The sequence below is a fragment of the Myodes glareolus genome, chromosome 3 (assembly GCF_982192425.1).
Source record: "Myodes glareolus chromosome 3, mMyoGla1.1, whole genome shotgun sequence".
In the NCBI taxonomy this organism is placed as follows: Eukaryota; Metazoa; Chordata; class Mammalia; order Rodentia; family Cricetidae; genus Myodes; species Myodes glareolus.
The window spans coordinates 108,376,531-108,393,011 of NC_142028.1; the positions used below are offsets into that span (position 1 = coordinate 108,376,531).

Genomic DNA, 16,481 nt, shown 5'->3' on the forward strand with positions numbered 1-16,481 from the left:
TGTAGCGGGACCTGTGTTGAGGCCACCATGAGGAGTTTCCACCCTGTGTGTCGTAGCAAGGCCGGCTCAAGGTCTTTAAACTGCTCATGATTTGTTCCATTAAAAGAGGATCTGTATGAGGTAATTTTTTAACATAGTTAATATGATACAGATTTTACTACTTTTTTTCTGTTTGTTTTTTTGAGACAGAGATTTTTCCCTCTAACAGTCCTGGCTATCCTGGAACTTACTCTGTAGATCAGGTTGGCCTTGAACTCAGAGATCTGCCTGCCTCTGTCTCCTGAATGTTGAATAAAGGCGTGTGCCACCACTGCCCTGTCAGATTTTGCTTCTACTTACCTGTTTCAAAAGATCTACAGCAGAGTTTTCCTCACACTTTTCTATCAAGATTGGAGTATGCTGATCTCTTCCCAGCAATTCAACCAAAGTAATAGAGTTTAAAAGGAATCCTTTAGAAAATTGAGCACTATTGTCATCTTTTTTAAAATGTTTATTTATTTATTATGTATATAATATTCTGTCTGCATTTATGTCTGCAGGCCAGAAGAGGGCACCAGATCTCATTACAAATGGTTGTGAGCCACCATGTGGTTGCTGGGAATTGCACTCAGGACCTTTGGAAGAGCAGGCAATGCTCTTAACTGCTGAGCCATCTCTCCAGCCCTTGTCATCTTCTTTTAAAAACAGTTAGAATCTTTTTAAAAATTTTAACTTTCATATTTGAGCAGGCATTTAGTGATTACCACTGTTTGCAAGGGCCCCACTCTACATAATATTCACTCTGCGAACTACTGTCTGTCCATTTACTGTAAGATTATGAAGGTAGTAGAAACATTTAGTGCTGAAATTTTAAGAGTTTTTTAATTATAAAACTTCATTTTAATAATTGTAAAGAGTATACATCTCATATAAGAAAGCAATTATTTAATTTTGGAAGATAAATTAGGATTTTTTGTGTGTGATTAGGATAATTTGTAATGAAAACAAAATACCTTTTCTCTTTACTTCTGCAAATCTATAATTGTAGACTGCTTTCTAATAGTCCAGAGGAAATTAATAACTGGGTATATGGCAAAAGCTGATTCCAGTACTGAGAAGGCTGTGGTAGGAGTATTGGCAGTTCAAAGCCTGCTTGGGTTGCATAGTTGCAAGACCCTGTCTCATAAAAACAAAACTCATCTTTTTATTTGCATTAAATACTAATGATTTTTCTAACCTTCACTTCTTTATTGGATGCCTTCTAAACCAAATCTGACCTCCAGCCTGCTCCTAATACACATGTCCAAATTAACTAAAAAATAAAATGCTTTAGAGAAATATTTATAAGGTTGATTTCAACTTATTTATATACTGTAACATGAAGGGCTGCCTGCTTGTTGGGGTTTCTGTCCCGCCTGGTGCCCCACAGCCGGCAAGCCCCAAAGAAAATCACACAGAGATCTCTGTAAGTTAGAAAGCTGATTGGCCCATTAGGTCAGGCTACTTATTAGCTAACTCTCACATCTTGATTAACCCATTTTTCTGATCTATTTTAGCCATATGGCTCAGTACCTTTTTCAGTGGGAAGATCACATCCTACTTTCTCGGTGGTCTGGGCAGGACTGAAGGGAATCAGCTTCCTCCTTCCCAGAATTCTCCTGTTCTCATTGCATCACCTCTACTTCCTATCTGGTTTTCCCACCTATAATGTACTGAAACTAAGACTCGGTATTATTTCTTTGTTAGTGCTCTTAGATTAAAAAATTTCTATAAATTAATTGATTTATATAAAATTCTAGTGTTTTGGGAGAGTTTAGGGTTTTATAAAATTACTTACATTCTCATGATTTTTTCAGTACCATGCTTTCTGTTATTTACTTTGAAATAATGGTATTATATTTTTGTAATGTTAAAATAGAAATGTATAAAACATAGAACACATAACAGCATTTATGGCAAAGGTGCTTGATTACTTTGGAGACCCAGAAAAAAAGAGGAATGTCTTAGGGAAGCAAGTTGAAGCCTACCTGTGGAATTTAGTAGCGGTTACTGAGTCTCAGCACCACTGGCCGTTGTTACTGAGTCTCAGCATCTCTGGCTGTTGTTACTAATCTCAGCACCACTGACTGTTGTTACTGAGTCTCAGCATTGCTGGCTGTTGTTACTGATCTCACCACTGCCGGCTGTTGTTACTGAGTCTCAGCATCTCCGGCTATTGTTGCTGAGGATACTGAGTCTCAGCATCGCCGGCTGTTGTTACTAATCTCAGCATCGCCGGCTGTTGTTACTGAGTTTCAGCATCACTAGCTGTTGTTACTGAGTCTCAGCATCGCAGGCATGCCTTCTTCCTAAATAATCTGCTCTCCTTCTCAGAACGGGAGCTGTGGGAGCTGTGCAACAAGTGTAATTTGATGAGGCCAAAGCGATCCCATCACTGCAGCCGCTGTGGCCACTGTGTAAGAAGGATGGACCACCACTGTCCTTGGTAAGTAAGTAGATGATCATCAGGGCTTACAGACAGCGACAGGATTGCTGCTGAAAGTACCCTACAACATTTGAGTGTGTTGGTGCACATCTGTAATCCCAGCACTTGGGAGCTGAGGCAGGAGGGTTAGTTTATGATAATAAAAAAGAACAGTCTGAGAACCTTCCAGCTTTAAGCAGAAATAACATTTAAGTCATTTCATTAAATTTTTTAAATAAAAAAAATGGTTCTTGCAACTCCCAGAGTAAATATCTGTAGAGATTTATCTCGCTAACAAGAAGACATTTGTGCAGAAAACTTCAGAATTAAGACATACCCAAATATGCAAAGGACTAGGGTGCGCATAGCAAATGAGGCAGTGTCTGCAGAGCGTTTGGTGCATGGCCAGATATGTGGGAGCACTTACCTAACAGCCGTCTCCAAGACACAGTGGCCACTGCTGCGATTCCGCTTACCTTACTCGTTAGAGAACACTTTGCACATTTGCTAGTGACTCCCTTCCACTCCTTATGCCTTTTATAGTATTTTCTGTTGGATATTATTTACATTTTGTGCATGTTAGATATATATTAAGAGCTAATTAGCTGTTTTTGTGGAACTGCCAATATATTTGGTCAATAGGGGGCTCTGTTGTAATATTTAAAGACACTTAAAAAGTCGATTAAAAACCAAATGCTCTGAGCCTCTATTGTATTTCATTTCAAAGCTGTCACAAAAAATTTTGAGCAAGATATTATATTTAATTCTACTTCTCTAACATTGGATCTTGTTTAAATATCTAAATTGGTATAGCACTTATAAATTGATATAGCACTTTATGAATCTATATGCACATACATTGTACATACATGCATGCACATATATATGAAGTTAACTACATAATAACTCTCTTTAAGCTTAAAAAGCAGTTCATTTACCTACACTCGATTGAGGAAGACACTTCACTTTTATCTAATGATGCTAATCAATTTCACCTTTATTATGATAACTTTCCCTTATTATGACTATGATATTTTTATAACATTGCTAATTAGCAAAATTTTAGTTTACATTGTTTTTCTTAACTATGAACTGTTTATTTAAATAGATTTCCAGAGACTAGAAAAACAGAAGAATATTTTAAATAAAAGTACTTCAGGTTTTTTTAATTGTCTAAGTCTGCTGTAAGATATGAATTATATACTAGGATATGCAGTGTTTAAAAAATGTGCCTCACATTTTAAATAGATCAGTTTTCAATTTTCTAAAACTCAGTGATACTTATAACCACAATAATAAAACATGAAAAACCCTGTGTGAAATCTGCATTGAGATAAGTGGTAATCACTCCGAAAATTCATAACACTTTTTTATATTAGTTTTCCTTATCAGTTAGAAAGATAATAAATACTCAAGGTAAAGTTAATGCTTCCTTACAAGAGAATGCCATAATTTAAAGTTTAAAAGAATCATCTGCGCATTGCGCCTGTTAATACTGGTGATCTGTTTTTAAGAGGTAAAGACTAACTTGTTGGGAAGGAAATGAAGCACACTTTAACTTGAACTGTGGTGCTGAGATTTCTGTTCCTAGGTTTCTTGCTTCCAGTGTCTGTTCCAGGGTACTGATGGGAGGAGAGTGGTGTAGAAAGAAACTGGAGATTAGCAAGGAAGGTTGACAGATCTAGACTTGGGAATTTCTCCCATTGAATTTCCTACAGAGCACTGCTGTTGTCCGAGGGAGGGTGTCCACGGTATTAATTGGAGACAGGGGTTCTTAATGTTCTCAGAACTGCAGCATTCCAACTGTCAGAGCTTCAGAGTCAGTGGCCAGCTCTCAGACGCCTCAAAGTCTTTGTTTTCGTCTCTGACCATTCTTTCTCAATAGTTTAAGCAGAGGCACAAGAGAGCTCTGTGCCTGTCAGAGCGGAGCCTGAGCCTACGGAGGAGAGGAGGGGGGTGGGGCAGCAACAGCTGAGAGCCCTGTCAGTCCTGAGTGAGCGCACTTCTCTTGATGATAATAAAGCTTTTAATTGTCCTGTTTACCAATAGTGCTCTGTAGCCTCAGATTAAACCCTCAAGCATCTTAGCTCTGTTCTGTTTGATATTTAAAAATAATGCAAAACTATGCATCTTAAAAGATATAATTTAAGACACAAATTAAACTTAACACACACATTTATATATGTGTGTATATATGTCTATACATACATACATATGTATACATGTATACCCATATGTTTTTCCCTTTTTGGTGATAGTATAGTCCTGTTTTGAAAGGAAAATATTCATACAATTTTGATAAAAATAGTTTCATATTGGAATTTTAAGTTAGATTTTTCTATGGAATCTTAAAATACACTAATTTTGTAGCAATAGAATTTACTCATTTTAAACCAACCTTGGCAGGTTGATTATAGCATCATCATCTTTCTAGTTGGACTTCGCTGTTGTTTTGGCAGAGAGGACATGAAAATGATTTTGAACATGTTTTTATTTTTAGCTGCCAAGGATACATTTTTCTTATAAAGTAAAAATAAAATTGTGTGCCTCACAGGTCTATCCAAGTAGCGAGTTTGAGCTGTTTTCCCTAAAGTATTAGAATTGCTCTCTTCTACTAGATGTTTTATGGCAGGGCAGGGGTGCAGAGCGAGGTTCTCCTTGCCCTCTGGGCGCAGTCTCTTCTAACTGAAGATCCTCTGGCCAGAGGCCTAAATGCGCTGCTCCTCTTCCATCTCCTCTCCCGCCTCACCGGCTGCTGTGACTTACAGAAGGCACTATAAATGTGTGTCTTAAAGAGCTGGCTTTTAGGTTGAGGCTTACCTTCATGATCTTCATATGGGCATCTTACTAAAGGCTCCGTGTTTCTCCTTTTTTTTAGGATAAACAACTGTGTGGGTGAAGACAACCACTGGCTCTTTTTGCAACTGTGTTTCTACACTGAGCTTCTGACTTGCTACGCACTGATGTTTTCTTTCTGCCACTATTATTATTTTCTTCCACTAAAAAAGCGTAATTTGGTAAGACATGTTTATATCCACTGATGTTAGAGCAGCTGTGCACACCTGTAGACACGATGGGTCCTTAAAGTACAGGAGCGGCAGGCAGAGATGACAAAGGTAGCCTTCGACCAGTGAACTTCACACTACACCGGGACTGAGAAAGTGTCCGTTTTTCTTGTGAGACAAGTCTCTTTATAGCTATGTGTGTTAAGTAGATATCTTCAGAAAACAAAATATTAGCTCTTTTGGAATAGTAGTCTCAGTTTAAAAATAACCTAAAATAGTGAAAATGAAGAAAAAGTATCAAATTCTAAAATAAAACAAACATAGATTAGTTTACTTATTTATTTATTTTACTATTTCAAAAGTTTCTTTCTTCTTTCCTCCTAGATCCTTCCCACCTTCATGCCTGTGCAAATTCAGGTTCTTGTTCTCGTTTGTGTTTCTCTCTCTCTCTCTCTCTCTCTTCAAAAACAGAAGAAAAAACCAAAACCACCAAACCATAACCAAAAGAGGAGGACATAAAAAGCCTGTTTTGTGTTGGTCAGCTATTCCTGAGCATTAGGTCTGCCCTGGAGTGTGGATAGTTAACTTTTTACAGGTTCTCAAAAATAGTTAACTTTTTGAGAAGAGGACTCCTTTCTCTCGTTTTAGTTTTTGTTTTTTAAGGCTAGATGGTGGAATGTAGTAGCCCAAGGTGACCGTGAACTCTTGGCCTTCTTGCTCAGTCTCCTCAAGTGCTAAGATGACAAGCATGTGCCACTTTACCTGGTCTTCTGCCCGCAGCCCTCCTTAGTAAGATGAACTTCCAGGATGTTCTAGAGCAGTGGTTCTCAACCTTCCTAATGCAATGACCCTTAATACAGTTTCTTATGTTGTGGTGACCCCAACCATAAAATTAATTTTGTTGCTTCTTCATAACTGTAATTTTGCTGCTGTTATGAATTGTAATGTAAATTTCTGGATGTTCTTAGGCAACCCTTGGGAAAAGGTCCTTCAGCCCCCAAAAGGGTCACGACCCAAAAGTTAAGACCACTGTTCCAGAGTTGCCTTTAGGTACACATCATGTGAGCATTGCCCAAACTTGCCTACATGGTGAGGATGCTAGCAGCTCCAGAGCCTTTGGTTCAACTGTCTCAACACTGCTGTAGGCTTCTCATGTTATTGTTTCTAGTATTTACAAGAGAAAATTGAGGATAATGGAGTAAATAAGGTACTGGACACAGAAAGGGAAAGATTACCCAAGTGATTTTAGTTACAGAGCTGGGATTGAGCACAATCCTGTGTTACTTTTCATTTTATTTGGACTTTGGTTGTAGTTTTAAAAAATGCCACGTGTGTGCATTTGCGTGTGTGTGTGTGTGTGTGTGTGTGTGTGTGTGTGAAAGAGAGAGAGAAAGAGAGAGAGAGAGAAAGAAAGAAAGAGGTGGGGGAGAGGGAGAAAGAGAGAGAAACAGAGATAGACAGAGACAGAGGTGGGGGAAAGCAGGAAAAGAGAGAGCGCTTGCATGTCCAGGGATAGAAGAGAGAAAGAGAAAAAATAGGTGAAGGGTTACCTTTTTCTTTACTATTTACACTGTTTATGGCTTTGCGTATGACATGCCATATATAGGTGTGCGGTTAAACTATGTAATGCGAGTGATGGAAGTCTCAATTTTGTGTGTAGTTGCTTTTGGTGCACAGGCTTGTTCTGAGACTTGACTGTTGTGTGTGGCTGCTGACCTCAGTGGGGTTCAGTTTTGAATGGGATTGGATTGTGATTATTAAATATGGTGTACGTTATTAAAACTGGTTCCAATAGCTGAATCGGATTCAAAGGACAGTTTTGCTTCTTCTTGATACTGATCTTTACCCCTAGCACCTCATGCAAGTGGGACGAGTGCTTTCCACTGAGCTTAGCCAGAACCTGGTCCTTTGTTTTGAGACAGGGCTCACTAATTGGCCAGGTCCATCTTGACTTTAGTCTCACTCTGGTGTCCTAACAAACTTGGAACTTGTAGTCTTCCCCTCTTACCCTTCAGAAAAGATGACTGTAAATGTGAATGTGAATCTTTGGCATTTTCACACTGCGAATACAGTTCCTGTTTCCATTAGGGTTTTAGAAATGTTTCATCTTGCTTCAGGTTGATTTGTGGCGTAATTGGTGTTAGTTAGAACATGAGTTCTCCAAGAAAACTGTTTGTGTTATAATTGGGCCTCAGACGTATCTGAAAATTGTTCAGTGGGCTGAAGATCATAGTTTTTCAAAAAGTGAGTGAAAAGATGTAAGAACAGTCAGTGGAGAGGAAAAGATCCTGAAGAGAGACCAACTTGCAGGGCAGGCCAGGGTCGCAGCCTCTGCCACTGGAGGTTAATTGGATCTCCATTGTTAGCTGATTTTGTCAGGAGGATTTACTGGGGGATAAGAGAGCTGGTCTCATTTTTCCATGCATCGTCTATGACTTCTTTTGTGTTACAGCAAAATTGAGTAGTGGTGACAGACTGCCTTGCTAGCAAAACTCAAAAAATATTAAAGATTTGGTTCTCAATATTAAGTTTGCTGACCATGGTAGTGGAAAACTCATTTTGAAAACAGATGCGCTCGGTGCAAATGCTTAGCTTCTCTTCTTATGTATATAACTTTTAACAGATTCCTTAACTCCTCTGATTTGTAATTTCATGTTCTGAAAAATGTGAATGATAATGAAACTGAATAAGTTAATAACTATATGCAGCCAGGCATGTTTGGTTTTGTCTCTACCCTAGAACTTCGGAGGCTGTGTGTAGGAGCATCAACAGTTCAGGGTCAGCCTCTGCAAGTTTGAGGCTAGCCTGGGTTACATAAGACCTTATCTGAAAAAGTTAAAGCAACTAAGAAAAAATATAATATATACAAAAAACCCCTAGTAAATAGTACTAATGTTACATTGGTTTTATTAAAACTCTCAGAAGCAGAGAATATTTTCTTTAGCCTCTTCATTTTCATGGAAAAATTATAAACCATTGAACAATATTATTGGGGGTTTGGTGACAGATAAAAGAAATTCCAGTAACAACAAAAAAAATGGCACAATAGTACTTATATGGAAGATTTAGAAATTTGAAACTGCAAGAACTTTTTTCTTGAATATTCGCACAGTGAGAACACAGTTTAGTGAATAGAGCCCTCGTGGCCCAGTGTGGCTGCACATACTGTAATCCCAGCGCTGGAGTTGGAGACAGGAAGAGCCCTGGAGCTTATGACCAGTGGTCTAGCCTAATGGGTAGACTTCAGATCAGTGAGGGACCCTGCCTCAAAGAGGACGTATGGCCTTCCCAATGATACCTAAAGTTGTCCTCTGTGTCACCCAACATTTACATGGACCTGCACACGCGAACATGCACACTTGTGTGCACACACACATAACATAAAAGATGGGAATGCTGGGTAAATTAATGATAATTAGAGGAAGAACTATTATGTTTTAAAGTAGAGAAACTGATTGTAGGTGGTATTTGAATGTATTTCATACATGTACTGTGCTTTTGTACATAAATACTGAAGTTAGAAGAAAGATTAACAGTATAAAAGTATATCAAGAGATTAAAAATGCTGGGGAGAAAATATACGAAGCCATGTTTTGGAAACTCAGACAAGAGTAATGATTTTTTTTAGAGTAAAAATATCTTAGTATTAATAAATGACAATCAAGTTATCAAAAATATTGAGTGTATTAAAGCTATTTTGGCCTAAGTAACTCTAGGAATGTTACCACTGTTCATGCTTAGGAATGTTAAGGAGGCACTGTTCTCTTAGCCTAAGCTTTCAAGTTTGTTGGCATTAAGTGGATTGCTTAATAGTTTGTTTTTTCGCTGTGCTCACCTTCGTGTTAGAAGTGATGGAATGGCAACTGAAAGGTGTCTTTCCAAGATCATGTCTCATGCCATTGAGGAATGTCTTGCATGTTCTTATTTAGAACACATTTTTTGAGTTAGGGGTAGCAGTTCATTCGTTTGATCCCAGCTTGGGAGTCTGAGTCGGGAAAAGTAGTGTGAGTCCCAGATGAACTGCTTTACCTCACCGCTGCTAGAACAGACGGTCCCAGCTATAACCCTGAAGGATCGTCATTTCTTCAGTTTTGGAGGCTTTATTGGTTAGCACAGGATTACAGATGAATAATTGCTTTCACTTAAAAAAAAAATGTTTCCCATTGTCTTTTGGTTTCTCTAGTTTTGCTGTAAAGTCATTTGTTGGAATTACTATTCTTCAGCAGAGTATGTCTTTTAATTACCATTTTTATGAATTTTAAAATTCTCCTTAGCTGTTATTCTGTAATTCTGTAATGTGCTTCAGTGTTGTATTTTTGCATTTTTTTGTTGAATACTTTTTGTAACTTCTTGAACCTGTGTGGTGAAATTCTAAGTTATAAATTTATAATATATAATATGTAGTATTTATAAAATTTATAATATATAGTTATACATTTCTTTTTTGTTTGACTGTAAGTATTCTGTATGGTTTAGATTCTGTCACACATGGATGCAGTTTCTACACTTTTGTCTTTGCATTCTTTTCTGCACCCCTTACCCCACAGTTCAGTCTAGTTTTTCCTGCTGACTTCTGATTTATTAATGGTAGCTTTTCTACTTTACTCTCTTGAGTTTTTAATTCTGTTACTTAGTACCTTGCACTTTTAGAATTTCCACTTGTTACTATTTCTCATAGATCACTTTTCTATGGAAATTTCTGCATTTTGCCATTTTCTTGAACATTTTTAACATTATTTCTTAATATTTTGATGATTTATTTATTTTTAAGATTAATTTACTTATCATGTATACAGAACATTGTATCCATATACATGTGCATATATTCCTGCAGGGCAGAGGAGGGCAGCAGAGCTCAGTACAAACGTTCACGAGCCCCCACGTGGGTGCTGGCGATTGAGCCCAGGACCTCTGGAAGAACAGCCAGTGCTCGTAATCTCTTACTCTTCTCCCTGGCCCTTTTTAATTTTATTTCATGGGAATGAATGTAGTGCACCACATGCATGTCTGGTGCCCATGGAGGTAATTTCGGAGGGATGCCCTGGACTTGGAGTTAGGGTTGGTTGTATGCCACTGTGCGGGGTGCTGGGAATCCAACCCACATTCTCTTGTGTTAACCACTGAGCCATTTTTCCAGTCCATTCTTGAACATTTTATTTAAAGTTATTTTTATGTCCATACCAGATATTAGTCTTATATCCTTTTATGCCTATTAAAATTTTATTGAGTACTGGGAAATTGTATGGCCTGTTGTGAAGATGTTGATGTGTTCTAACTCCAGATTTAATTTACTCTTCTTATTTTCTTCTGTATAAGATAAAGGAGAATGTTTATCTTAACTTCATCAGATGACATGTTTTTCTCATCATAAATTGGGCTTAGTGAGGTGACTTTTTAGGAGAACATAATGCATTTTTATTTTGTAGGCTGTTTGGTTACTAAGTTTTATGAAGGATTAGTTTCAATTTTCTGTTACTCCTCTTTGTATCTTCCTGGGACTTGGGCTGGCGGGCTGAGGTGCCTGTTGCGGACTGTGTTCTCCAGTGCCCTCCCCATGCAAGAGAGCACGCAGTACAGCAGGTCCAGTTACCTTTGAGGCGTCTATGCTCTGGGATCTCAGCTTGCGTTCTGGCTGGGTTGGCTGCTGTCATTGTGTTGCATAGCTGTTCATGGACTGGATTTATCTCGCTTTTCACATTGTTGGGATGTTGTGGGATACTTGTACACTATTGAAAATGTATTGCTGTGATTGGTGTAATAAAAAGCTGAATGGCCAGTAGCTAAGCAGGAGGTATAGGTGGGACTTCTGGGCAGAGAGAGAGGAAGTAGGAGATGAATCTAGGCACTCAACAGACACCAAGATAAGGAGGAAGTCAGATAGACAGAATGAAAGAAATGTAAGCCACTAGGCAAAACGTAGATTAAGATAAATAAGTTAATTTAAGTTATAAGAGCTAGTAGGACGAGCCTAAGCTAAAGCCGAGCTTTCATAATTAATAATTAATAATAAGTCTCTGTGTCATTGTTTGGCAGCTGCAGGCCAACAGCACAGCTGGTGTTACATTGGGAAACTTAGTCACAGATGTTCTCTCACAGATGTTGGTGGCAGCAAAGCTTTGGTTACTGTTTTTTTTGCAGGTGATTCTAATCATTGCTGCCTAATTGTGCAGCACCAAGAGGCAGCACTGGTGCACTAACCTACGTAACTAGGGTTCTCTGAAGTTTGGAAACTTATGTGGCCCTAAGGTTTGAGTTCTGTTGACTCTGGACATACTTCATAGTGAGATAGAGATTAGCAAAACAGAAGAAAAACAGTGTGAACCAAGAAAACTACCGGAGGCCTGGTGGAATGGTCAAATTTGAGGTTAAACCTGTAAAATACTGACTATAGCAAGTATTATTGGGCTAAGTAATATTACACTGTTTGTTCTTTTTATAGAAGTCCTTTTGAAGATGACATTGTAAAAAGTTACCACTAATTTCAGTAGGGAAGTCACCAATATCACATTGACTTTTATAGAAATTCTAGTCCATATGCATTTTTGTAGGACTTTCTTCATAACCTTTTCATATTTCCTATGATCAATAAAAACCTGTGTCCTGCTTTTGAGTATGTGTGGACTATAGGCCGGATTGAGTCAGCCCTCTCTCATCCACCTCCTGCCCTCTTATTACTTGAGATGTGCAGTAAAGATCCCAGAGATCCTGGGCTCATTTGGAGTTAATGGTTCCTGGGCATCTTTTGTGCAGCAGGTGTGTGCTTGACCCTGATCCCATACTTCTGTCCTGAAAGAAGTGAGGTTTCTCCCTGCTTTTTCTGGATGCTCTTTCATCCAGACAGGTGGCAGTCGAGCCTCTTTCCTCCTGTCTACATCCCAAAGCTGAGTGCTTGTCTTCTAGGCTGGGAACGAATGTGTTATCAACTCTTGGGTACAGGATAGTTTTTAAGATGAAAGTGTTTATTCACTTAAAAGAATATAGTTGCCTATGAATGGCACTTGACCAGTGTTTGTGAGAATGTGGTAGGTTATGAATACCTCTTGAAAAATAAATTTGAGAGAAAGCAGACTGTTTGCAAATTCTGGGTAATGAACCATTTGGGAATCTGATTTTCCATTTCTTTTTTTTTTTTTTCTGTTTTTAGGAGATCTCTCTCTGAGATGGAGTACTTCCGTTTCTTTACAATTATCCCCAGGTTTTCCTTTTTCTTACAATAACTTCATGCTTAAAATAAATTATATTTCCCCCTGTAGTGTTGGGGAATGAGCCTAAGTTCTGTGCATGATTGGCAAACACTCCACCTCTGGATTGCACACCTGCCTCATGCTTCTTCTTAAACTTTACCTTCAAAAGACCACCTTGCCTGGCTGTTTGTGAAGTCTTGGGGAAATACTTGAACATACTCATTGTTGAGGGAAGGAAGCTATAGAAAGTGTAGTGGGTAAGGCATAGTTCAGTGTGAATTGATACCCCAAATAGGATTTGTTTGTTTGTTAGTTTTTGGTTTTTCGAGACAGGTTTTTTTTTGTGTAGCTTTGGAGGCTGTTCTGGAACTCACTCTGTAGTCCAGGCTACCCTTGAACTCATAGAGATCCACTTGCCTCTGCCTCCCTAGTGCTGGGATTAAAGGTGTGCGCCACCACCACCTGGCAGGATTTCTTTCTTGAACTAATTTATATTGCAGGTCTTCTGCTAAGGAAAGCCCATGAAGTTTCTGTTTTATCCTCATTGAAAACAGTAATTTAAAAACTTCAGGAACTGGATAGATTGCTTTGTGTATGAGAACACTTGCTGCTCTTACAGAGGATTCTGGTTTGGTTCCCAGCACTCACCTAGTGACTCCTAATTATCTATAACTGCTGTTGATCTGCCACCCTTCCCTGACATCCATGCACACCAGGCACACATGTAGTATACATATAAGGATGCAAAAGACTCATATGATATAAAATAACTAAATCTTAAGTAAAAAAATTCCAAAGATCTCATTTAGTGTGAGAAAGTAATAAATAGGTATCTAGAAATTTCCAGGAATTTGAGTATTTGAGTAACAGGCTCTTTTTTTTTTTTTTTTTTTTTTTTAGCAAATAGAATAAAATAATCAGTTTTGGGAAATGTCTAAAGTGTACCTTTGAATCTAGGTACACTTTTAAACTTTTAAAATGTTAGGCACTGAATTTGTTTGCCTTCCTCATGACAGTGTAATGTTGGTTTTTCTTAAAACTCTTGGAATTGATGGATGTCGTATTTTAATTATTGGGATAAAAATTATTATAGAATTTAGCAAACCCATTGTTTGTGAGATAATTTACTATTCTAATTAAATACATTAAATAGAGATAGAAGAAAATGAGCTTTCATCTTTGTCCAAGGTCTATATTTGACTGTTACAATACACTTATTTTTAAGGGTTTCATCAGCAAATGTTGAGTCAATGTATTACTGAAATAAAAGAAAACTGCATATTCTTAATTAAATATGAAGGCAGGTATCATTGTATTTAGAGTAAACTCTCTTAAGTTATATTTAGGGCATAAATATTTTAGCAGTCATGTATTTTCCAACTTTTATCTTAGATTAGATAATTCTTGCTTATATATTCTTCGCATAGCGGAGTGCCCCTGAGACTGTGAGAGGGTAGGGACTCAGAGATCTGCGCTTATCTGTGCTGAGAAGCCATTTGACAAGGTGCTTGGGGCCGGTGCCTCCTGAGGAAACTGTCTCATGTAGCCGAACCCGGCTCAAACCTGCTGTGTATCTCCCTGCCTCCATCCCCAAGTGCAAGCTTTGTAGGTATGTGCACCATGCCTGGTGTGCCTGAAAAATTTTTAGATAGTTTTATACTAGCATTTTAAAATTTTTAAATATAGATTTGAATATACTATCACCCTACAAAATTTGCTCTTCAAAGAATAACAAGTTAATAGAGTCATATTTGGATGATTTCTTACTTTTTTTGAGGCAGCCTGCATTTATATTTTCATCTAACATAAAGATTGTTCGTTCTATCATACAAAGATGTCATAGTAGTTTAATTTTTTTAAAAAAAATGTATACCCACTGGCAACTAGATATTGTAGACAGTAATTACTATCTATGAGAGGGTAAAAAGTATTTATGAGTAAATAATTTGTAGTGTTAGAGTGGAGGTTACACAGCTGATCATTTGTGGAATGCCACTTCAGTTCTAAAATTATGCCTTTAAAATTATTTTTAGATGAAGTATATTCAAATTAACTTCTAATTGATTCTTTTATAGTTATTTTTATGTGAAGGGCAAAATCACAGAAACTGCATTTAATGATGTGAGAGCAGGATATCAGGAGGGGAAGAGAGGAGAGAGAATTTGAACAACCGACTTGCTAATATTTGTAGAGGAAAATGAATAGTGCTCAGTGGCCAGACTCTGCTGCCAGCAAGATCCATTACTGCTGTCCTGACTGGTGCGTGTCTGAGAGTGCTGCTGTTTGGATTTTGTCATAGAATTATGCCACACAATTCTTTGCCTAGGCTTTTGTCTAATAAAAGCAAAGATAACCAGAAGAATTGATTGCAAGTTCCTTTAGATATTTCTAAATCTCAATATAATTTAAAAAGTATTTGTTTATAATCAGCCTTAAAGGTCATCTGACATCTTCTGCTGTTTATTACTATTTCAGTACTTTAGTCCTTAATGATCTTCATTTCCTTAGCATATGCAAGGTCAGTTGTTTGTTATGGCCCTGAAAATGGAGACTATTGATGAAATACATATTTAGCTTTATGAAATTTTGATGAGTAAAACAAAGAAGAGTGTGGGGTTAAGATCAGTATTAAAAAATAAACTATTAATATTAGTGTGGAGGAAATGTAGCTTCTTTGTTCATGTGTGCTGACTCACTGCTAGGGATGCTGTCTGTGTAATGTCCACAGACACTGGTGGACGAAAGCAGTGGACTCTAAGGGTTGTCAGTTCTTTCCGGCAGTGTATTCTTTCTGTCTTGACAGATGGAGCATAGAAACTTTGTAACAAGCCCTGAGATGTGCTGTAATCACAGGTTGGCTGCGTATGTCCCCATGAGACAGTTTCTGTGGCATCTAATTGTAAACAGAGCAGCACTTAACATGGAAGACACAGCAGCTCTCACGTCTGAGACTTAGTCTCTGAGTTTAAATGGTTAAAACCCAGGAGCAGTGTTGTCACTGTCTTCATTCTACCAAACACTGCAGGGCTGCACTTAGTTGTGAATTTAACAGGAAAATGTATTACTCAGTTTCTTATGAATTGCTCCAACTTTTTAAAGAAATTCTACTGATAAAATATGGTATTTCAACAAGACAGTTTTTCTCTAGTATTCACTGTCTGCCCGGAAATCAGGTGTTGGTTGCATTTGCTCTATAATAACGAAGTTGCATGCACATATATACAAAATGTAATGTTTGATTCTGGGTATTCAGATGTAATGAAACTGAGAGAGTTTCTATTTCTTCAGAGAAGGTGAGAGGACAGAGAATTACAGAATAAACTTATAAACACTCCACCTATATTTTGAAATTAATAAAAGGCTCAGATATGCAGATTAATAATACAACTGTAAGGATTTTAACACTAAGATAAAATGTCTTTTATTGTAAAATAAATTTTTATATCAACATTAGTCTCTGCATATGAAATTATTTAATCATTGTGAAAACTCAAATCTGTTTGTTAGATATGTCAGATATGATGCAGTTTATTTCTTAGAAAACCAAACAACACAAATCCCTTAGTGTTAGGCTTGTTTGCATGGGGATAGGGCAGTCATTTAAAAAAAAATTGTTTCTATTTTAAACTCTAAAATATATAGTCCCTATATATTATATCATTTAAATTTTTATGATTACAATTTCCCTTTTTACTGTTGTACCCTTTATATTTTCATGAGCAGTTCTATATGTGGAAGTGAGCACAAACTTGAAAGTCTACAGGCCAGTGAGCAGGCCACAGTGCTGTGTGAGCAGTATTGGAAAGATGTTCAATTTGTTAACTATAGTTAACATCCACTGTTGTGGCT

General features: G+C 37.6%; 1 protein-coding gene across 4 annotated transcripts in view; it reads left to right on the forward strand.

Annotated features, from left to right (window-relative positions):
* The window catches only part of Zdhhc21 (zDHHC palmitoyltransferase 21), a 56,593-nt gene that overhangs the window by 19,261 nt on the left and 20,851 nt on the right, over positions 1-16,481 (forward strand). For all 4 annotated transcript variants that reach the window (XM_085686187.2, XM_085686189.2, XM_085686188.2 and 1 more), the window contains 2 exons: positions 2,353-2,464; positions 5,322-5,460. In XM_085686187.2, the coding sequence (XP_085542313.1) occupies positions 2,353-2,464; positions 5,322-5,460 (251 nt within the window). The remainder of the gene's footprint in view (positions 1-2,352; positions 2,465-5,321; positions 5,461-16,481) is intronic.